At 41.9% G+C, this 24713-nt stretch overlaps 1 protein-coding gene across 1 annotated transcript in view; it reads right to left on the bottom strand.

Annotated features, from left to right (window-relative positions):
- DNAH5 (dynein axonemal heavy chain 5) overlaps positions 1 to 24713 on the bottom strand; it is a 270204-nt gene that overhangs the window by 19379 nt on the left and 226112 nt on the right. Inside the window, exons 70-76 of the mRNA XM_055554828.1 lie at positions 22587 to 22736; positions 17979 to 18224; positions 12145 to 12364; positions 10093 to 10298; positions 8169 to 8372; positions 5197 to 5412; positions 1172 to 1384 (exon numbers count right to left, since the gene is read on the bottom strand). Of these exons, the coding sequence (XP_055410803.1) occupies positions 1172 to 1384; positions 5197 to 5412; positions 8169 to 8372; positions 10093 to 10298; positions 12145 to 12364; positions 17979 to 18224; positions 22587 to 22736 (1455 nt within the window). The remainder of the gene's footprint in view (positions 1 to 1171; positions 1385 to 5196; positions 5413 to 8168; positions 8373 to 10092; positions 10299 to 12144; positions 12365 to 17978; positions 18225 to 22586; positions 22737 to 24713) is intronic.

The raw sequence follows: 24713 nt of genomic DNA, 5'->3' as shown, positions 1-24713 counted from the left end.
GATGGAAAAGAAATTTTTTAAAAACCCACATCCTGGTGTATATATACATACATACATATTCCATACAAAGTGGAATATTACTCAGCCTGGAGGGGAGGGGAGTTTGCGGGAGAATGGATACATGTATTTGCATGTCTGAGTCCCTTTGCTGTTCATCTGAAACTACCACAACATGGTCAACTGGCTATTCTCCAATACAAAATTAAAAGCTTCAAAAATGAGAATAAAGTAAGAAGAATGAAATAATGCCATTTGCGGCAACATGGTTGGACCTAGAGATTATCACACTAAATGAAGAAAGTCAGAAAGAGAAAAACAAATACCATACGCTACCACTTATGTGTGTAATCTAAAATATGACAAATGAACACATCTAAGAAAGAGAAAAACAGACTCACAGACACAGAGAAAAGAAATTGTGGCTACCAAGGAAGGAGGTGGGGGAGGAAAGGATTGGGAGACTGAGATTAGCAGATCAAACTATTATATATAAAGTGGATAAAGAGTAAGGTGCAACTGTGCAGCACAGGGAACTAGATTCAGCATCCTGTGATGGGCCGTAATGGAAAGAACATAAAATGGAATGCACATATATAACTGAGCCACCTTGCTGTACATCAGAAATTAACACAACGTGGTGTTAAATCAACTATATTTACATTAAAAAATGTTTAAAAGCCCACATCCGTCATTTAGCACAATTAATAATATGCAATCAGTAGAATACTGTTAAATTATTATCTTGCTACCTTGAGAGATATATAGTCAAATATTTACAGAAAAAGCAAGGAAGATGATTTCTCTTTGGAGTGACTTTTGACGTGTGTGTGTGTGTCTAGGAACATCCCCTTCTATAAAACTAACATCACAGATCTGGGAAAACATTTAATCTCCCCTAACCTAAGTTCCTCATCTGTAAAATATGGGTAATAATTTGTAAGATTTACATGAAACAGTGCATACAAATTGCCTAGCAGAGAACCTGAGATGTGGGACACGCTAAATCATTTTCTTCCCTACCTACAATCTAAAAATACAGGGATCTAAGAGGATTAGTCCCTAAGCAAAAGAACACTCTTAAGCACATTATCTGTACATGCTTTCACTTGCCAATTACAATTATTCACAACAATAAAGTGATTAGGCAGGATAAGAGCTGACTTAAACATACTTTCTTCCAATGAGCAGGAATCCTGGCATCAAACATGCAATTCAGAGCATCTCGTAGATTTTCACTCATGATGATGGTGCCATCAATGGCAAGTTTCAGCTCGGTCAGGGTGCTTCGGACCAGGGTGAGTACCCTCTGCATCCTGTCTATCTCCTGTCTGAGGAAAATGTTCATTGGCTGGAATGGCCCCATCATCTGCAGCCTCTCCTTCACCTGCCATGGAGACATTAGCACATGAAAAATTATTTGACAGCTACTAATGTTCTATATAAGTTAAATAAGCAGGGTGACAATATACAGCCTTGACATACTCCTTTTCCTATTTGGAACCAGTCTGTTGTTCCATGTCCAGTTCTAACTGTTGCTTCCTGACCTGCATACAGATTTCTCAAGAGGCAGGTCAGGTGGTCTGGTATTCCCATCTCTTTCAGAATTTTCCACAGTTTATTGTGATCCACACAGTCAAAGCTGGAATCAAGATTGCCGGGAGAAATATCAATAACCTCAGATATGCAGATGACACCACCCTTATGGCAGAAAGTGAAGAGGAACTAAAAAGCCTCTTGATGAAAGTGAAAGTGGAGAGTGAAAAAGTTGGCTTAAAGCTCAACGTTCTGAAAACGAAGATCATGGTATCCGGTCCCATCACTTTATGGGAAATAGATGGGGAAACAGTGGAAACAGTGTCAGACTTTATTTTTCTGAGCTCCAAAATCACTGCAGATGGTGACTGCAGCCATGAAATTAAAAGACGCTTACTCCTTGGAGGGAAAGTTATGACCAACCTAGATAGCATATTCAAAAGCAGAGACATTACTTTGCCAGCAAAGGTCCGTCTAGACAAGGCTATGATTTTTCCTGTGGTCATATATGGATGTGAGAGTTGGACTTTGAAGAAGGCTGAGTGCCAAAGAATTGATGCTTTTGAACTGTGGTGTTGGAGAAGACTCTTGAGAGTCCCTTGGACTGCAAGGAGGCTCCAACCAGTCCATTCTGAAGGAGATCAGCCCTGGGTGTTCTTTGGAAGGAATGATGCTAAAGCTGAAACTCCAGTACTTTGGCCACCTCATGCAAAGAGTTGACTCATTGGAAAAGACCCTGATGCTGGGAGGGATTGGGGGCAAGAGGAGAAGGTGACGACAGAGGATGAGATGGCTGGATGGCATCACTGGCTCGATGGACGTGAGTCTGAGTGAACTCTGGGAGTTGGTGATGGACAGAGAAGCCTGGCGTGCTGCGATTCATGGGGTCGCCAAGAGTCGGACACGACTGAGCGACTGAACTGAACTGAACTGAATGTTCTATATAGGGCTTCCCTAGTGGCTCAGATGGTAAAGAACCTGCCTGCAATGTAGGATACCTGGGTTTGATCCCTAGGTTGGGAAGATCTCCTGCAGAAGGGAATGGCTACCCACTCCAGTATTCTTGCCTGGAGAATTCCTTAGACAAAGGAGCCTGGTGTCCAGAGGAGCCCAGGACCCATAGAGTCCATGGGCTGGAAAAGAGTCAAACACTCAGCAACTAACACTTTTACTTTTCACTATCCCTGGTGGCTCAGTGGTAAAGAATTCACTGCCAAACAAGAGACGCAGGTTTGATCCCTGGGTCAAGAAGATCCCCTGGAGAGGCAAATGGCAACTCTCTCCAGTATTCTTGCCTGGAGAATTACATGGACCGAGGAGCCTGATGGGCTACAGTCCATGGGCTCACAAAGAGTCAGACAGAACTGAGCATACACACAATGTTATATTGTATACGTGGTATTCTAGGGCTTCTGAAAGGGCCCTAAACTTTACAATTCCATAAATAGTAAGCTTTTTCTTTTTTTTACTGTCAGAAAACAGAGAAAAAATAAAAGAAATATCTGTTAGAGGACCAGCTGATTTTTCATCCCAGGTGAGAGAAGACAGGCAGCCATTAATTCACAGAAGAATATAAAGTCCATGTCCACGAACACACAGTCTTCCAAACAACAACTGCAGTTACTGGGAAACATTCACTCACTGCCAATCTAAGACTTGAAATACACACATGGACACACACAAGCAGATGTGTATGCATATGCAACAATTCTGAAGGTTGTCTCAAAAAGCTAGATTTCTGCTTTTAAAGCTTTTTATTTTTTCCATCAAAGCATTTATCCATCCACTCACCCATTCATTTCTGTCTTGCAAGTATTTATTCAGAGTCTTTTGTGGATCAGATATCATGCCAGGCTTAATTGTTCTATCAGTAATGGCAAGCCACTCCAGTACTCTTGCCTAGAAAATCCCATGGATGGAGGAGGCTGGTAGGCTGCAGTCCATGGGGTCGCTACAAGTCAGACGCGACTGAGCGACTTGACTTTCACTTTTCACTTTCACACAATGGAGAAGGCAATGGCAACCCACTCCAGTGTTCTTGCCTGGAGTATCCCAGGGACGGCAGAGCCTGGTGGGCTGCCATCTATGGGGTCGCACAGAGTCGGACACGACTGAAGTGACTTAGCAGCAGCAGCAGCAAGCAAATTTAGCAAAACGAAGGTGACTCTTCTAAACTGCATACATACCACCACGTTTATTTATGAAAGGAAATGGCAACCCACTCCAGTATTCTTGCCTGGAGACTCCCATGGACAGAGGAGCCTGGCAGGCTACAATCCATGGGGTCGCAAAGAGTCAGACACGTCTGTGTGACTACCACCTCGCTTAATATATTTTAGGCACTTTCGTTGCTTTATAAATATTTCAGCCACTCCTAGACATGAATGACTGCTTTCCTGATGCTATAATGAAAGGCGCTTATGAAAGCTGGTTACAGTATTGATTTTCTCCAACCAAGTGATCAGAGTTTCTTCCAGGGGAAATGATTCCCCTGGTGAGAGTTCTTTGAGTTCAGTCTATAGTGAAAAACTAGCAGCCAAAATGGCCTGCTACATGGAAAATAATAGGATGCTAAAGAAACAAAATGCAGAATTCCTTCTGAAAACCAGGTGGAAAGGGCAATATATAAAGCAACTTGGTGCTTCTATGACAGAAATGTCACAAGGTTAGTCCAAGTAATCTCTTAAGACTACAAGGAAAGTAAGCCACTTACTTTTGCTTTTAGCAAAGATTTAAACATGTTTTCAGGGTAAATCTTTCCACAATACATGCTAAAATGTCAAAAAAATTAACCTTCATAACTGTCAGTTTCACTTAGAAGTTACTTGATATTAAAAGGACAAATTGGGGGGACTTCCCTGGTGGTCCAGTGGCTAAGACTCCACCCTTCCAATGCAGGGGACCCAGGTCAGGGAACGAGCTCTCACATCTTGCATGCCACAACTAAGACCCAGCACAGTTAAATAAAATACATTAATTTTAAAAAAAGATAAATCAGTTTTCCCAAAACCCATGTGATGAAGAAGCTGCAGAGTTAATGATATAACTATAGACTTCCTGAAATTAAGAAGGCCTGAATTATTTTTGTAAAATAATCGATGCTTTACTCTAAGAATACATCATTTTCCTTTGAACAAATGACAGTGTGAAGTGCCTCCAGGAGACATTCTAGAAAAATAATCCTAACCCATCAGTACACACTTATAATTTAACTATGAAGATTAACTCTCTCATCAGGTTTATTATTTGTATTTTGAAATGATTACATCAATAGGTTCAAATACTTCTTTTACTGCTTCTTCAAGAAGTGAAGTTTTTAAATAATTTCTTTAATTTCAGAAAAATTATTTTTGCCCTCCTGCCTTCTTCCTCAGTCTTCCCAGGTGGCACAGCGGTAAAGAATCCACCTGCCAAAGCAGGAGATGCAAAGATGTGGGCTCCGTCCCTGGGTCAAAAAGATGCCCTGGAGAAGGAACTAGCAACCAACTCCAGTATTCTTTCCTGGAGAATTCCCATTGACAGAGGAGCCTGGCAGGCTACAGTCCATGGGTCGCAGAGTCAGACACAACTGAGTGACTTAGCGTAGCACTGCTTCCTCACCACCCCCACAACCAACCAACCACACACACCCACAGCTATTCTGTCAGGATGCCATCAACTCACTTCAAAAGCACCATAGTCCGGGGGCAGCTTCTCCAGCATGTCATCAGCCAGCCGGGCCACCACGGCCTCTCGGGTCTCATCCCCTCCGCCAGAGCTGTCTTTGGGCTGGATGCCCAGGATGGTGTCCAGCACGTCCTTGGCCAGCTTGCTCTGGTAGGTGATGTCGGCGTTGGGGTGCAGCCCGAACACCTCGGGACTGTCGTAGGTGGGCAAGCTCTGAACGACAAATACCCGCCGGTGAGCAGAGACTTGCTGACACAAGCACCAGTTAAATTACACATCTTAGCAAATAGACACGATTTTATTAGGATAAGCATTTCCATGATATGTCTTACTTGTGGCAGGCTACCATCTCAATAATTTCTCTAGGAAAGAAACAAAAGTGGGACTTCCCTGGCAGTCCAGTAGTTAAGAATCTGCCTTCCAATGCAGGGGACGTGGGCTCAATCCCTGGTCAGAGAACTGAGATCCCACACACCTCAGGGCAACTAAGCCCATGAGCCACAACTACGAAGCCCGTGTGCTACACTCCTGAGACCAGGCGCTGCAACGGAAGATTCTGAATGCTGCCACAAAGATCTAGCACGCCAAACCTAAGACCCAGTGTGGCCGAATAAATAAATAAATATATTTTTTAAAAATAGAATCAAAAGTTGTCCTGAAAAGAAAGTTAACATAATAAGCCCATGGTTCTTTTAATGTCTGCACTTCAAGCAAATTGATTCAGAGATGCTATCTTATTTTATAATACATTTATAAAATAGAAAGGGAACTATGGAATGGTATTTTGTTTCTTGAAGGTCCCATCTAATTCAAACCAATTGTTTAAATAAATGGTATATAACTGCTGCTGCTGCTAAGTCACTTCAGTCGTGTCCGACTCTTTGCGACCCCATAGATGGCGGCCCACCAGGCTCCGCCGCCCCTGGGATTCTCCAGGCAAGAACACTGGAGTGGGTTGCCATTTCCTTCTCCAATGTATGAAAGTGAAAAGTGAAAGTGAAGTCGCTCAGTCGTGTCTGACCCTCATTGACCCCATGGACTGCAGCCTTCCAGGCTCCTCCGTCCATGGGATTTTCCAAGCAAGAGTCCTGGAGGGGGTTGCCATTGCCTTCTGCGGGTGTATAACTAATTGTTACTAAAAATGACAGTTTTAGCAATTATGGCCTGATAAAACCAGAGGTGGGAAATGTACTCTTCCAAGGAGGAGAGAGACTAGGAAAAGTGAGAAATATTAAAAGAGCAACAAAGTTAGAAAAACATACAGCAAGACACAGTAAGAAGCAGAAAAGTGAAAGCCACTCAGTCGTGTCTGACTATCCAGTCCATGGAATTCTCCAGGCCAGATACTGCAGTGGGTAGCCATTCCTTCTCCAGGGGATCTTTCCAACCCAAGGATGGAACCCAGGTCTACCCCCATTGCAGGCAGATTCTTTATCAGCTGAGCCACCAGGGAAGCCTAAGAATATTGGAGTGGCTAGCCTATCCCTTTTCCAGGGGATCTTCCCAACCCAGGAATCTAACCAGGGTCTCCTGCATTACAGGCAGATTCTTTACCAGCTGAGCTACCCGGGAAGCCCTTAAGAAGCAGAACAGCAGAACTAGCAGATAAATACTACCCCAGCTACTTGAACAAAAGAAAATTTACCTACAATTTGACATATACTTCTATGTGAGAATTGTATACTTAACTTTATTCATGTTTTTCCTCCCTTCTAGTCCATTATTTTACTCCTTTTTACTTAATGCCCTCTTATGAGCGAACCCAAATTCTTATAAAATGAGATGTGTATAAATAAATATATGTGCAGGCATACCCAAATTTGTACCTTCGTATACACTTCTCCTCTTCAGTGCAAATGATTTAAAGACACATATAATACAGTTAAGACAAATATATTTGTAGATTTGAATTAATAAAAGTGTAGGGCTGGTGATATATGGTAACTCATTACATGTATATATCACAGAACCTCTAAATATACTAATAAATTTAGCTCTTTGAGGCTGTTTTGCTTTAGTTGGTTCACCCTGAGATAAATCTGAGAGGCAAAGGAGATCACTAAATAATGATCTAATGAATTCCAGATTCAGAGACAGAAAATGTAGTTACTTGGAAGCACAAATCAAGTTTTTCCCCCCGATTTCCTGGCAAAATCTTATTCCTTCTTGGGCAAGACTTTAAAGTTGGAAGTGATTTTCCTGCCAGGGATATTTAGCAGTCTGGAGACATTTAAGGTTGTTATAATGGGGTAGGAAGTGAAACTGACATCTTGTGGGTAGAGGACAAGGGTGATGTTAGCCGTTCTACATAGGACTGTCCCCCACCCCTGCAAAATGTATTCAGTTCCAAATGTCAATGGTGCCGAAGCTGAGAAACTCAGTCTTAGAGGAACCTCTTATAGAGTGTGTTTCTGAGAATATGCATATGCTGTCCATTAGGTCAGGATTAAGAAACAGATTCATGGAATAAGGTAAATGCTTTGAAACACAAAACAAGATTGAGTATAGGGCATCGAGTATAATGCCCTACACAAAAGAGCATTTGGATCTAAATCTTCCCAATCTGTCATCTCTCCAAAGAATATTCCTCACTGAGGCATTAAAAGAGAAGGAAAGTGGGACTTCCCTGGAGGTCCAGTGGTTAAAACTCCATGATTCCACTGCAAGGGGCATGAGTTCTTGTTGTCCCTGGTCAGGGAACTAAGAGTCCACGTGGACAAAGAGAGAGAGAGAGAAAAGGGAAGCAGAGAACTGATACAAAACAGACATTCAGAACAAATAAACAGCTTAGTCACTAGACGAATATAAACATACGAGGATAACATCTCTGGGACTCAGAACCTTCCACATTCAATATGTACCACCATTAAGATTTCTTTTCAAAGAAGTATGAAGTATAAATAAATACAACAAAAAATCATCTGGCTACAGATATTTGCTCTATGCATAAAATTCTGAAGATGACCAACCTGGATATACTGAAGATAGTTATCCACTGTGCTGCATTTTGGAATATTGTAGCCTTGGTAAAAGCTGAAATCCGGTCCAAACATATTTTCACTGAACCAAACTTTAGCAAGTGTGTTCAATAGTCTCTTGTCATAGTCATCGGTGACTCTGCCTCCATACTGAATCTCTCCTATCATGTAGCGGACAGTGGTCCAGGAGACACCCTGGGAAAAGTTAGAGAATGATGAGGCAGAACTGATGACTGCCTCAGCCCCATTTTCCCTGCCAGGTAACACCTATGTATGCATTCTCATCAATGTCATCCACTCGTGCATTCTTCATTCACTCCTCAGTAATTAAAAAGTGCAGAAAGAAAATTAAATAGGCAAGCATGAGGGGAACTCAAAGCTCATGTTCATGATTTGAAATAGATTCTCTTGGTGGTGCATTCATGTATTTCTTCACTTTGATTTCAACAGGAAAAAATGCTTATTTTTTAAGAATATTGAGGCTATTTCTTAAAAAGCACACATTCAAGAGTATGTGGATAAAGAAGCAGTATGTATGCACAATGGAATATTACTCAGCCACTAAAAGGAACAAAATAAGGTCATCTGTAGAGATGTGGGTGGATCTAAAGTCTGTCATACAGAGTGAACCAAGCCAGAGAAACAGATATCAAATGTTAAGACATTTATGTGGACTCTAGAAAAATGGTACAGATGAACCTTTTTCCAAGGCAGGAATAGAGATGCAGACATAAAGAATGGGCATGTGGACATAACGGGAAAATGGAAGGGTGGGCAAATTGGGAAATTGGGATTGACATATATCCACTGTGTGTGTGTTAGTCACTCAGTCATGTCCAACTCTATGCTACCCCATGGACTGTAGCCCACCAGGCTTCTCTGTCTATGGGATCCTCCAGGCAAGAATACTGGAGTGGATTGCCATGCCCTCCTCCAGGGGATCTTCCCAACCCAGGGATTGAACCCAGATCTCCTGCATTGCAGGTAGACTATCATCTGAGCCACAGGGAAGCCTCATACATACACTATAACATATAAAATAGAGAGCTAGTGGGAAGCTGGTGAATAGCTCAAGGAGCTCAGCTCGGTGCTCTGTGATGACCTAGAGGGGTAGGATTGGAGTGGGGTAAGGGAAAGGTATAAGAGAGAGGGGATACATTTATGTACATGGCTGATTCACTCCATTGTACAGCAGAAACTAACACAACATTTTAAACCAATTATATTTCAATTTTAAAAAGTCATCTAGACTCTAAATTTTTTGTGTTTTCAGTTCAGTTCAGTCGCTCAGTCATGTCTGACTCTTTGTGACCCCATGAACCGCAGCATGCCAGGCCTCCCTGTCCATCACCAACTCCCTGAGTCCACCCAAACCCATGTCCATCAAGTCGGTGATGCCATCCAACCATCTCATCTTCTGTCGTCCCCTTATTCTCCTGCCCTCAATCTTTCCCAGCATCAGGGTCTCTTCCAATGAGTCAGCTCTTTGCATCAGGTGGCCAAAGTATTGGAGTTTCAGCTTCAACATTAGTCCTTCCAATGAACACCCAAGACTGATCTCCTTTAGGATGGACTGGTTTTAGGATTTTAAAAAACAAGCTTCTTCATCCATTGCTCCCTCCCTCCAATAGATCCTGTTAGGTTGTCTTACTTGTAATGTCAACTTGCCTTGGAGAAATAAAAAGATCATGAAAATGTGTTCATTTTTTCCCTGAAATTAACAGGTTATTGTGACCCAAGTTGCTATGCCTTAAAGAAGATGACTTTGCCAGCACAGAAAATCATCACTCTTACAGGATTTAGCCCATGCTGGGTGGTGGGGGGGGGGGGGGGGGGCGGTGGGGGAGGAGCTCATGTTAGCTCAAGGATCCAAGCCCCAAATCACCCAAGGCAAAAAGCAGTGTGCCCAAGGTACCTTTTTGAGATCCATGTCATCTAAGTGGTTCTGGATGAACTGCACTGTGGCATTAAAATCGGCTTGGTTAAATTCGTAGGGGATGTTCCAACCCAGGGGCCCGAACTTGCGCCTCTCCTGGACCGTTGAGTGCAGGAAAGCCACGGCATACAGCATGGGCTTCCACTGGGCCACAGCGCTCACATCCAGCAGGTCCTGGCTCACCCCTGTTGAGGTCAGGTGAGGAAAAACTATCATCTCTCAAACACCTTTATTTTCTACCACTTTTACGAGTTATTAATGATTGCTGTAAACTCCTGATATTAAAATTCACTTATCTTGAATCATCTTTATCAAAGTCACATGGAAGTTATAATTTAACTTTTGGGTACCCAGAGGGCATTTCTCTGAAAAATATGCACAGAGATTTGAGGGGAGTGGGGTCTCACTCACATGGATAAAGTTCTTACCAACATAAGAAAAAAGTGGGGCTAAAAATGGTAGCAAAATAAATACTGCTACTATTACTACAATGATGACTAATAACAGACATTATTATTATTATTACTACAAAGAGACTGCAAAGACTGCAAAGACGACTAATAACAGACATTATTATTATTACTACAGAGACTGCAAAGACAAAGGCTGCAAAGACTTCGATATACTCTATTAACAATTTAATATCAATTAGAATAGTGTATACCGTAGCCCATTGCTATTGAGTAGCACAAACCAATAGATATAAAATAAGAAGGATATATTGTATAATATAGAAAGTATAGCCAGTATATTATAATAACTATAAATGGAATATAACCTTTAGAAATTATGAATCATGATATTGTACACTTGTAACTTACATTGTACAGCAACTATACTTCAATTGAAAAGAATAATAAAAAATAATAAAATTAAAAAGAAGCCCTTTGCAACCTGAGTATATTCTCCAAATTGTAATGATGATTATTATACAGATATACATTTGTCACATATACAATTATAAATGTTTTCATTTGCAACCTGTTTTTACAGTCATCATCATTCCACATCTACTCTACTGGCAAAAATGTGAGCCTTGTTAGCAACTCCAAAAAAAATCTCAAATTTCTATATAATAACTATGTTGATTTTTATTAAATACACTATTGTAATTTAAATTTATCATTTTATTATCTCCATTTTAGATACTAGAAAACGGAAACACAGGTTGTTTGAGTGATGAGCTCCCATGAGAATAAAGGTATTTGTTCAGGAAGGACCAGAAGCAGGATTTTTAACTCCAAGCTCACGCTTTTTCTGTGACAGTGAGCTTCAAACAGGAAGCTGTGACACAGAGGGAGTGAATGTATTGGGAACAATCTTGGCTCCAGTTGGGGCAGGAGGGGTGTTTGGGTCTGATTCAGTTGCTGTGGTGGGATTTCTAACTTCGCTCACATCCTGACATCCTTATACATGAGATGAAGGCAGAGGCCATAATTTTAATTCAGCTTCTCGTCTTGGAAGAGGCTACTGCCCTGAGTTAGGTAGGGAGCATGAAGACCGTAAACAGCAACATTATCCATTTTAGATTTAACATAAAAGGGCAGCTGTCTAGCAGAGAAGTTTGTGGTTGTTTAGTAGTTAAGTTGTGTCTGACTCTTTGTGACCCCATGGACTGTAGCCCACCAGGTTCCTATGTTCATGGGATTTCCCAGGCAAGGATACTGGAGTGGTTGCCTTTTCTTTCTCCAGGGGATCTTTCCAACCCTGGCATCAAGCCCGTGTCTCCTGCATTGGCAGAAGGATTCTTTACCACTGAGCCAAGTGGGAAACCGACTAGCACAGGCCAAAGAAGAGCGATACTAGGGAAACAGGAAAAACGTAAGGTGGAATCCGAAGCTCTGAGGCCCTAACACGGCCAAGGATACTCCACGTGCAGCAGGACAGAGATGGCTATGCCCTCACCATCATGTTAAATCATAGCACCACTTGCTATAACTAATCCTATCTAATCCCTTTTCCATAATGTCTTTAAAGAAAACAATGTAAGCATAAGAACATGTATAAACTTGGAAGGATTTCTCGACTCACCACCATATGTTCTTTTCAGTCCTGCCCGGAGGCCCTGGGGGGGCTCATTGGCAAATTTGATGGACATCTGAAGGAGTGTGATGGGAAACTGCTTGTGAACCTCGGTTGTCATCCACAGGCGGAACGAGTCATGTACAAACTCGGTTTCTATAATTATATCCATTAGCTCATCCATGAAATCCAGTCCCAGATGGCAGTTCTGCAGAAGGGCCCATCCTCCCTAAGTCAGCAACAGGAAATGGAAATTAGTCCATTTTGTGTTTCACCCAGAGATTCAAATTAGTACCTTCTTCAGAAATTAAGTAATTAAAACTTAATATTGTAAAGTAAGTAGCCTCCAATTAAAATAAATAAATTTAAATTAAAAAAAAAACACTAACCCCTATAAATTAATCTAAAGAATACAATCAGGTTTCACTGAGATGGGTTACATTTTTTCTTGTTCCGCAAGCGTGTCTGATGGGATGCCATTACTAGATGCCAATGCAGTAATTATATATGGTTGGAGTCATGAAAATCACCAAAGTAAAACATAAAAAGAGAGTTTCTAGAATACCAGCAATAGAGTTTATATCCTCTAGAATGTGTAAGCACCTTCTCTGGGGAATCAGACTACTCTAACAACAAGAGTCTTAGAAGATAAGAAGTCATATCTCTGATACACTTTATCCTACATGCATAAGAAGATTCCTTGTACAAAGCAACACAGGCAAAAATTTAGGTCATGCAATAATAATTTTGTTGTTGTTTTAGTTGCTATGTCATGTCTGACTCTTTTGCAACCCTATCAACTATAGCCCGCCAGGCTCCTCTGTCCATGGGATTTCCCAGGCAAGAATACTAGAGTGGGTTGCCTTTTCCTTCTCCAGATCTTCCCAATCCAGGGACCAAACCCAGGTCTCCTAAATTGGAAGGCAGATTCTTGACCACTGAGCCACTAGGGAAGTCCCAACAACAATCATTTAAATATCTAACCCATTGAATAATTTTGCTAAAATCATCTACAATATTCAGATCATAATCTTGAGTTACTTTCTTGACTCTGTAATTTTGAATCATTTTGATTAGATGAGTGTAACCTATTTTTCTTTGCACAACATAAACTAAGTACCAGATCTAAAATCTTAATCAAGTTACATGTAAAACTGACCCCTTTCGAAATGTCACGTATCTGCTTAAATTTTCTTCAGAAGTATATAATGAATAAATATTTAATTTTTTCCTATGAAAATTTAATTGATACTGTTCACAATTCAAAAAAAGGAGAATTAAATATGAAACATAACAACAAAAAGGCTTCAGATGCTCTTTCATCCAGAATACAAGTGCCTCCTGATCTAAGTTTCTTAGTTGAGAATTTTGATGGTCGAACCTTCACCAACAGAAAGGAATCCCTTAGCCAAGTTTGCTTCTTTGGCCTCACTGCTTTCAGTATTAATATTTTGAGTTCTTCTTACTGAGCAGATCTTCCATTTTACTATTCTAGAATAGTTGGTTCATTCTGGCCTAAAACACTATTGTCTCTGACAAGTTTTAAACATGCTAATAATAGTAAGAAATCTTTTTACATTTGCCTAGAAATTAAACTACTAACAGAAAACACAGATAAATTGAAGGCTAAAAATATTCCATTTAAATTCTAATTTAGTTTCTTGAAATTATAATATTAGTTCCACCATTATTTTTTTATTTTATTTTTAAACTTTACAAAATTGTATTAGTTTTGCCAAATATCAAAATGAATCCGCCACAGTAATGATGCTTTCTAAGGCCCACTGGACTTCACATTCCAGGATGTCTGGCTCTAGATGAGTGACCACACCATCGTGGTTATCTGGGTCATGAAGATCTTTTTTGTACAGTTCTTCTGTGTATTCTTGCCATCCTCTGCTTCTGTTTGGTCCATACCAATTCTGTCCTTTATTGAGCCCATCTTTGTATGAAATGTTCCCTTGGTATCTCTGATTTTCTTGAGATGAACAATGCATTCATGATTCGGAATCCCAGGTCTAGTCCTGGCCTCTCCTTCCTCTTGACCTCCCCTGACTGCCAACGCTGAATTCCTCCCTCCGTTTTCTAAGTACAGCTCTAGCAGAGGGAGGAATTCAGCGTTGGCAGTCAGGGGAGGCCAAGAGGAAGGAGAGGCCAGGACTAGACCTGGGATTCCGAATCATGAATGCATTGTTCATCTCAAGAAAATCAGAGATACCAAGGGAACATTTCATACAAAGATGGGGTCAATAAAGGACAGAAATGGTATGGACCAAACAGAAGCAGAGGATGGCAAGAATACACAGAAGAACTGTACAAAAAAGATCTTCATGACCCAGATAACCACGATGGTGTGGTCACTCATCTAGAGCCAGACATCCTGGAATGTGAAGTCCAGTGGGCCTTAGAAAGCATCATTACGAACAAAGCTAGTTGAGGGGATGGATTCCAGTTGAGTTATTTCAAATCCTAAAAGATGATGCTGTGAAAGTGCTGCACTAAAAATGCCACCAAATTTGGAAAACTCAGCAGTGGCCACAGGACTGGACTAGATCAGTTTTCATTCCAATCCCAAAGAAGGGCAATGCCAAAGAATGCTCAAACTACCCCACAATTGCACTCAACTCACACGCCAGCAAAGTAATGCTCAAAATTCTCCAAGCCAGGCTTCAACAGTACGTGAACCATGAACTTCCAATGTTCAAGCTAGATTTAGAAAAGGCAGAGGAACCAGAGATCAAATTGCCAACATCCGCTGCATCATCGAAAAAGCAAGAGAGTTCCAGAAAAACATCTACTTCTGCTTTATTGACTATGCCACAGCCTTTGACTGTGTGGATCACAACAAACTGTGGAAAATTCTTCAAGAGATGGAAATACCAGACCACCTGACCTGCCTCTTGAGAAATCTGTATGCAGGTCAGGAAGCAACAGTTAAAACTGGACATGGAACAATGGACTGCTCCATATCGAGAAAGGAGTATGTCAAGGCTGTATATTGTCACCTTGCTTATTTAACTTATATGCAGAGGGCATCATGCTAAATGCTGGGCTGGATGAAGCACAAGCTGGAATTGAGATTGCCGGGAGAAATATCAATAACCTCAGATATGCAGATGATATCACCCTTATTGCAGAAAGTGAAGAACTAAAGAGCCTCTTGATAAAAGTGAAAGAGGAGAGTGAAAAGTTGGCTGAAAACTCAACATTCAGAAAACTAAGATCATAGCATCCAGTCCCATCACTTCACGGCAAGTAGATGGGGAAACAATGGATACAGTGAGAGACATTATTTTCTTAGGGTCCAAAATCACTGCAGATGGTGACTGCAGCCATGAAATTAAAAGACGCTTGCTTCTTGGAAGAAAAGGTATAACCAACCTAGACAGCATATTAAAAAGCAAAGACATTACTCTGCCAACAAAAGTCCATCTAGTCAAAGGTATGGTTTTTCCAGTAGTCATGTATGGATGCGAGAGCTGGACTATAAAGAAATCTGAGCACTGAAGAACTGATGCTTTTGTACTGTGGTGTTGAAGAAGATTTTTGAGAGTCCCTTGGACCTCAAGGAGATCCAACCAGTAAGTCCTAAAGGAAATCAATCCTGAATATTCATTGGAAGGACTGATGCTGAAACTCCAATACTTTGGCCACTTGATGCGAAGAACTAACTCATTGGAAAAGATACTGATGCTTGGAAAAATTAAGGCAGGAGGAGAAGGGGATGACAGAGGATTAGATGGTTGGATGGCATCACCGACTCTATGGACAAGAGTCTGAGTAAGCTCCTGGAGTTGGTAATGGACCAGGAAGCCTGGCATGCTGCGGTCCATGGGGTCACAGAGAGTCAGACACAACTGAGCGACTGAATTAAACTGAAATATATTTAAATCATGTGCTTTCTGCCCTCCCCCTCCCAACAGCAAACTAAGCACAGCAGTCAGCACAGAGCACAAGAGAGGCCCCTCCCTTTCACCAAAGCTGGGGGCAGGGCATGGCTTGAGGATGGAAGAGGCAAATATGGAGATTCTAGAACCCAACAGACTCAGTTCTAGACTGGGGGAAGGGATCAGGCTGTAGCACAGTGGGAAGGTTCTAGAGTCAGCAGCTAGGACCTAGAACCTGGTGGTTTCATGGTGAGCCTCGTGCCTGGTGGTTGCGGGGAGACAGCCAGTTCTGTCCAAAATGGTGGGGGGGGGTGTTCCCTGTAGCAGAGGGCTCTTGAGATATTGAGGGGAGAACTCAGGCTTAGTGAAGGAGGCATGGAGTCTGCTCCAAAATAGGCTGGAAAAGCATCTCTCATGACTGCATGTTCTCCAGTAGGAATAAGAGGCAAGTGGTTCTGCCACCCTGTACTTGGCCAAAGGGTGCAGGGAGAGGGGAGCAGGGGCGGAGGGAGCCTCTGGCAGAGCTGGGAACCCAAAAGAAGGTTATGCTTAGTCACTCAGTCATGTCTGACTCTTTGCGACCCCATGGACTGCAACCCATCAGGCTTCTTTGTCCATGGGGATTTTCCAGGCAAGAACACTGGAGTGGGTTGCCATGCACTTCTCCAGGGGATCTTCTTGACCCATGGATCAAATTTGGGTATCTCATATTGCTGTGCTGTGCTTAGATGCTCAGTCATGTCTGACTCTTTTTGACCCCATGGACTCTAGTATGCCAGGCTCCTCCATCCACAGGGAATCTCCAGGCAAGAATACTGGAGTGGGTTGCCGTGCCCTCCTCCAGGGGATCTTCCCCACCCAGGGATTGAACCCAGGTTTCCACATTGCAGGCAGATTCTGTACCAGCTGAGCTACCAGGAAAGCTCACATATATATTTTATATGTGGAAATTGAAGTTAAGGTCAAGGGATTGACCACAAATTGACCTGCCAAAATGTATACCCTTTAGAGTCTTGCTGTGTGTTGATGGTGGGGTTTTTCTCCCCTTTTCATTAGACCTGCAAAGTGACAGAAAGGATGGTACATATAGAAGGACCTTCTAAATGCCTTTGATAAATGACCATGGGGACACCAGGGAGACTTCATGCGGCTGGGAGGAGCCTCTGGCTCTTCAAGGTGGTGACCCGAGTGTACACTATTATAAAACTGGATCCATCTGGACACCTAAGATTAGACCAGAGGAAACATACAGTGTTCTGGAGCTTGAATTCCAGAGATAAAATAGGACCTTCTGCATTCAGGTAACTTTAAGTCCCTCAAAGTGCCTCAGCTCTGAACTTCTCCCATTGGTAGGTCATCACATGATTTCCAGCTACAATGGCCCCAGACCAGTCCTGAGCATGGCCTGAGCTGTACACTGTTGAATTTGCAAGCTGCCAAGGGCTCTAGGAGCCCACCTGGAAGGCGACAGGCCAGGTTTCCGGAAAATCTCTGGTACCACCACAGGGTAATGGCAGATTCCTGGCCTCTGGAATCTGGGCCAGGCCTAGGGGACTCCAGGGCACAGATTTTGCATTCTGGATTGTGTTGTGGATTCCAGAGTGCTGTGGATCCCCCAAGTAGATCTGCAGGGGCTGGAACTTGAGGCACAGAGGGGGAGCTATGAACTCCATAGAAGGTTCAGGACCTGGAGCAGGGTTGAGCACTATGCAAACAGGTCAGGAAATAAGATGCTCTCACTGGGCAAGCTTCCCAGAATTCAAGGCTCAGCAGAAAACGTTTCACATTGTATTCATTTTTCCATGAAATTTTTCTAAGAGGTGCTTTTCCCTGTTTAGCAAACAGAACGCAACACATAAATTTCAGCACTTAAGGATTTGTAGGTTCTTTCCTGCATTGTTACCCTGTAAGCAGCAATGTCAACAACAGAATACAAAAGTAGACATCAGGTCTCACGTTCGCCATGGCCTGCTGCAGGAGCTTGCGAGCATGGATCTCCTGGCCCTGTCCCATGGACACGTAGCGCGTTTCTATTTTTAGTCTCTTCCCCAAGGCGATGATGGAGTCCGTGGGGTCTGAGCCCATAGACAGGAGACAGATGAGCGGTGTCCGAGGGTCAGATTCCTCCCACGTCCTTTCCAAGTCCAGGATAACGGCCTCTGCATACTTTTGTCCCATGGAGTCCATGATGTACTTACGGGCCTGCCAAAAACAGCACACGGGTCACCAAAACTAGCTCCAACCCCTTATTCACAATTCAGTGTGGTTCCCAAAATTCATTTTTGCAGATTATTTCAATGATGTCCACAGTAATCCTGCCAGGAAAATAGGGCAGAGGTTTGTTTGTTTGTTTGTTTTCTTGTGGGTTAACCTCTTTATTTGCTTGCTTGCTTATTTGTTTGAATCCTCAGTCTATCTGCCAGCAACGTGAGAGACCCAGGTTCAATCCCTGAGTCGGGAAGATACACTGGAGAAGGGCATGGCACCCCACTCTAGTATTCTTGCCTGGAGAATCCCATGGACAGAGGATCCTGGCAGGCTACAGTCCATGGGATCTCAAAGAGTCAGACATGACTGAGTGACTAACACTTTCAGACTTTACTTGCCAAAAACACAATCACACATTTAAAAGACCAGAACCCAGTTTGGTCGAATCCTTGTCTGGGACCTCTTTCGATGCACTGGCTGCTTCATACTATAGAAAAGGTTTAAAATATTTGGCAACTCTATTATTGAGGATGCTTTAAAGGAAATGTGTGTGTGTGTGTGTGTGCATATGTGCTCAGTCGTGTCTGACTCTGTGCAATCCCAGGGACTGTAGACCACCAGGCTTCTCTGTCCATGGGATTTTCCAGGCAAGAATGAATACTGGGGTGGGTTGCCGGGATCAAATGGGCACCTCTGTGCCTCCTGCACTGGCAGGTGGGTTCTTTACCACTAGCGCCACCTGGGAAGCTCAAGGGAAAATTATAAGCATTCAAATAATCAAGTAAGTAGTACAATGCCTGGGATTGAATGGATACTTAACAAACAGATAATTACTGTTAAATGATCACTTATGGAAAGAAATGTATCAAATACTTATTGAATTACTTAATTAATTTTAAAGGTTTAACCCAACTGCACTTGGAGCACAGGATGCCACTTATTTATGTATCTCTTACTATCCAGTTGACCAGATCCACTATGGAATCCTCTAACGTAAGTATTAATATAAACAGTTTCCTGGTGGTTCAGATGGTAAAGAATCTGCATGCAATACAGGAGACCTGGGTTCGATCCCTGGGTCGGGAAGATCCCCTGGAGGAGGGCAAGGCAACCCACTCTAATATTCTTGCCTGGAGAATCCCATGGACAGAGAAGCCTGGCAGGCTACACAGTCCATGGGGTCACACAGTTGGACACAACTGAATGACTAACTTTTTACTTTCACACATTTTTTACAGCCTTCTGAAAGGTACTTTAAAAGTTTGGTTGACATTCTTCGGCATCTCCGAAAGTCTATTTGTATACAAGTTCATCACAGCCATTGGGCAGGGTGCTTGGTGATCAGAAATGACTTCATAGCCTGGATGCCCAGGTGTACCACAGACTGCAGTTGTTTCTCAGCCACAGGTACCTGGTACAGCCATCACTGCGGCATCTCTCAAGAGCAAAGTGCTTTGTCTTCTAGTCTAGCAAGGAGCTCAAAAAGCTAATCTTGTTATAGAACTCATCATTGATCCCACATGGAAATTTCTTTAGTTTTTATTCAAGCTATGAGCTAATATACTGTTCCCTACATCAGGGGCCAAGTAGTAAATATTCTATATCTTGGTGGCCATGCAGTCTCTGGTGCAACAACTTAACCTATCACTGCAACATGAGAGCTGGAGAAGGCAATGGCACCCCACTCCAGTACTCTTGCCTGGAAAATCCCATGGATGGAGGAGCCTGGTGGGCTGCAGTCCATGGGGTTGCGACTGAGCGACTTCCCTTTCACTTTTCATTTTCATGCATTGGAGAAGGAAATGGCAACCCACTCCAGTGTTCTTGCCTGGAGAATCCCAGGGACGGTGGAGCCTGGTGGGCTGCCGTCTATGGGGTCGCACAGAGTCAGACACGACTGAAGCAATGCAGCAGCAGCAGCATGAGAGCATCTATAGAGAGTCCATAAACAAGTGAGCCTGTGTTCCATTAGAACTTTATAGGCCCTGGAATTCAAATGTTGTATAATTTTTGCATATCACAAAATATTGTTTTGAGGTTTTTTTTTCAAGCATTTAAAACTACAAAAACCATTCTTAGCTCAGCAGCTATACAGAAACTAGCAGTAGCACAAGACATCCTCTGATGGTACATTGCTCTTTTAACCAGGATTTTGACTGTGTCTGCAGCCACGCTCAGCTGAAATGCTGAGAATAAGCCTAACGCTCTTACAGGGAATAGGGATTGAATATGTCCACAGTTTAGACCTTCTCATATGCTTCCCAAGATGGTGTCCGGTTGAAAAATCACACAAGAAATCTAATGTGAGAATAAGAACCTCAGAGAAGAGAACATGTTTGCAAGGGGCCTTCTAGATCTTGCTTAAGACTTGGATGTTATCACAAGCACCATGGGAAGCCATTAAAGGAAGAGCATAATGATATTTCCATTTCTTCTAGAATATACAAGATGGACTAGGGTGGGCAAGGTGAGAATGAACTAGAGGAGACTCCTTAGGAAGACACTGGCTGTTGTCAGCCTAAGGATTTCAGGCCAGGATAATGATAACAAATTTACAAAGGAGTGGGAGACATTTAAATTTCCGCATTGATCCCAATGAAGTGTGAAAAGAATTAAAAGGGAAAGAAGGAAGGAAAGAAGAGAGAAGGAAAGGAGGGAGGGAGGCAGAGAGTGGGAGAGAAGGGAGGAAAGTCTACTTAAAACTTCTACATTCCCCTTAAATAAGGCAGTTGTTTGACAATTCATTTGGGCAAGATAAAAGGAATGAAGTTGAGAAGAAAAATCAAAGGAAGGGTGATCTCAGGGCCCTGAGTTGCAAAACTCATTTTTCTTTTCTGAATAAATCATTGAATTCGATTGTTTCCAAGGCACCTAGGAGGACTGGGAGTTGGTTACTCCGAATGTTTTTAACAAGCCTCTGGAGAGCAAAGGGGAAAACTCCCTACCTTCTATGAGAAACTCCAGCCTACTGTTATTTTATGACTTATTCTTAAAAGTCCATTAAAAAAATCAATGTCTGGGAATAGTAGCATTTAACTTTTAGCTGTGGGCAAGACACCACAAGTCTGTTTCATGCGTAAACTTCCATGATGGAAGCAGATGAAAAGTCTTTGAAAAGATGAATCTTCTGGAGGCAGGGCTTATATTTAAACCTAAGTATCACTCAAGGAATTTTAGGCAAGGCTTCTTTCTCACATCAAGGTTTATGACACATCCCAGGGTAACGACTCTGGGTTTGGGAACTCTGTACAGCCCTGTAGACTTTCTCTCTCCTCTCTGGTAACTGAACAGTCTTCCTACTCAAGAAATACTACATTGAAAGTGAAAAGTGAAAGTGAAGTAGCTCAGTCATGTCCGACTCTTTGCAACACCATGGACTGTAGCCTACCAGTCTCCTCAGTCCATGGAGTTTTACAGGCAAGAATACTGGAGTGGGCTGCCATTTCCTTCTCCATGGGATCTTCCTGACCCAGGGATTGAACCCAGTCTCCCGCATTGCGGGCAGACGCTTTACCATCTGAGCCACCAGGGAATAGTACATTACTACTGGCAAAATGGAGTTCCCTATCTTTTCTGAGTTAATGTAAAAATGATATGGAAGAACAATGCATTACCTTTATGTTATACCAATATGCCCACCTTAGAAACGTAGCTTCGACTACCCTACTATTAATATATAGCACAAGGGAAAACAAGGATGGTGCCATCTGTTTGTAGGACTTATATTAAGCTAACATTAAAGATGCATTTCAATATACAGTAAGTGCAGACAAATTTTGATTCCACTTATGCAAAGTACCTAGAAAAGTCAAATTCATAGAGTCAGAAAGTACATTGGTAGATGCCGGCGGGGGGGTGGGGGGGGCAGTGGGGATGGGGTGGGGAGGGACAATGAGGACTTAGTGTTTAATGGGGACAGAGTTTCAGTTCAGGAAGGTAGAGAACTCCAGAGATGGATGATGGTGAGAGTTGAACAATAATGTGAATGTACTTAGTGCCACTGGACCATATAGTTACGTGTGGTAAAATAGTATGTTTTATATTATGTGACTTTTACCACAATTAAAAAAAAAATTTAAAAAGAAACAAAACAAAACAAAAAAAAATAGCTTACTCATTCACTCTTATTGTACCACTTAGGCCAAAGAAAATTAGTAAATCACTTAGCCACATGTACACCTCAGTACAATTATTTCTTGCTTATTTTTTCCATTTTTCACAATTGTATTGTTGGAAAATTAGACAGACGCCCACATGAAAATTCTCATGGGGGTTAACGTTTTAAATATTCTTTAAAATTTAAAAGGAAATTCTCCTTTAAAATATTCTCTTATTTTTAACATATGTACTTTTTACCTGGGCAATGGTTCTGTCAGGACACCAGGATCTAATAAGGAGAAGACGTCGAAAGCAGTCAAGAGATTTATCATAGGCATTTGGAAGGGGTTCCTCCTCAGGGTTTTCCTTATCAAACCAAATTTTCCACATTTTCTCATTTCTTGATATCTGAAAATACCAGGGGATAAGAAATGTGTCACATCACAGAAAAATCTTTCAGTAAGACTTCACAGATATTTTTCTGACGATTGCAGACATGTGTGAATGATATCCTGTGTGTGTGCATGCTCAGGCGTATCTGACTCTTTGCAACCACATGGGCTGTAGCCCACCAGGCTCCCCTGTCCACAGGATTCTCCACGCAAGAATACTGGAGTGGGAAAAGGAAATGATATCCCTTGACTATTTTTTAAAATTTTATAGCCTGGTACCAAAAAGTCTGAGAGTCGAAAATCAAATGTGATTTGTTCTAAAGTCAGTCTGTATTAACACCAGTCTACAGACCCCTTTTAAAGGGAGAACCCTGCTGTATCATTTCTTCTATGCCTTTGTGGTAACGACTCTGTAAAGAATAAAGAGATCAATGGAAATTCATTTTCATTATTTTAAGGAAATCTGTTTTGATCCATGAGATCTCCCATGATCAAGAATCAAGTTTCATTCACTTATGTTTCCTCATTTCCCAGGATCATTCTTGGAACAAAAGAAGACATTTAATACATGTTTATTATTGAAGCTTTCTGGTCAATACTCTATCAATCTAGAGTCATTTGAAATATACCACTTAATATCATCATTAAGTGAATAATCACACTTGCTTTATTTGGGCAATTGATAAAGGGGAAGAAAAAAGACAGTTCATTATCCTTTGAAGCTTACAAAAATTGAAAAGAGATAAGCATTAAAAAACAAACATTGCACAATCACAGAACAAGTGAGATCTGCAGATAAACATGATCTTATGTTCTCTGGTATATTTCCTTTGACTAAGCAACCTAAATGTCCACTAACAGATGAATGGATAAAGAAGTTGTGATACATGTATAAGTGGAATATTTTTCTGTTGCTGTTCAGTCATGTCTGACTCTTTGCAACCCATGGACTGTAACCCACACGGCTCCTCTGTCTATAGGATTTCTTAGGCAGGAATACTGAAGTAGGTTGCCATTTCCTCCTCCAGGGGATCCTCCCAACCCAGAAATCAAACCCACATCTCTTGCACCTCTTGCACTGAGAGGCAGATTCTTTACCACTGCACCACCTGGGAAGCCCACAGTGGAATATTACTCAGCCATAAAAAGGAACTGAATTGGGTCATTTGCAGTAATGTACATGAACCTAGAGTCTGTCATACAGAGTGAAGAAAGTCAGAAAGAGAAAAAGAAATACTGCATATGAATGCATATAAGTGGAATCTAGAAAAAATGGTACAGATGAACCCATTTGCAGGGCAGGAATAGAGACACAGATGTAGAGAATAGACATGTTGACACAGAGGGGAAAGGGAGGGTGGGACGAACTGAGAGATTTTGGATTGACATATATACAGCATCATGTGTAAAACTGGAGAAGGAAATGGCAACCCACTCCGGTATTCTTGCCCAGAGAATTCCATGGACAAAGGACCCTGGCGGGCTACAGTCCATGGAGTCACAGTTGGACATGACTGAGTGATTAAGCATACATACATACATGTGTAAAACAGATGGTTATTGGGAAGCTGCTGTATTGCACAGGGAGCTTAGCTCGGTGCTCTGTGATGACCTAGGGGTTGGATAGGGGGTGGGTGGGAGGGAGGTCTAAGAGGGAGGGGATATATGTATACATATAGCTGGTTCACTTCATTGAAACTAACAACATGGTTAAGCAATCATACTTCAATTAAAAAAAAAAACTCCAAGTGTATTTCTCAGAGGTGTAATCAAAGGAAAAAGGCATATGGGTTCATATTCAGAAAGTATCATGTAAGAATAAAAAATAACCTGTTTCAAATCACAAAAGACTACATTATGTGGAGGGATTTCATGTATAAAATATAAGCTCCAGAAGACAGTTACTTCAATAACAAATAATGGTACAGGCAAGGTCACTAGGAGTTACCCCATAGGGGAAGAAGCTAGAATTCATTAAAATCTCCCAAAGAAA

This window comes from Bubalus kerabau, chromosome 18 (assembly GCF_029407905.1).
Source record: "Bubalus kerabau isolate K-KA32 ecotype Philippines breed swamp buffalo chromosome 18, PCC_UOA_SB_1v2, whole genome shotgun sequence".
Taxonomy (NCBI): domain Eukaryota; kingdom Metazoa; phylum Chordata; class Mammalia; order Artiodactyla; family Bovidae; genus Bubalus; species Bubalus kerabau.
This window is presented reverse-complemented; position numbering and strand designations above follow the sequence as displayed.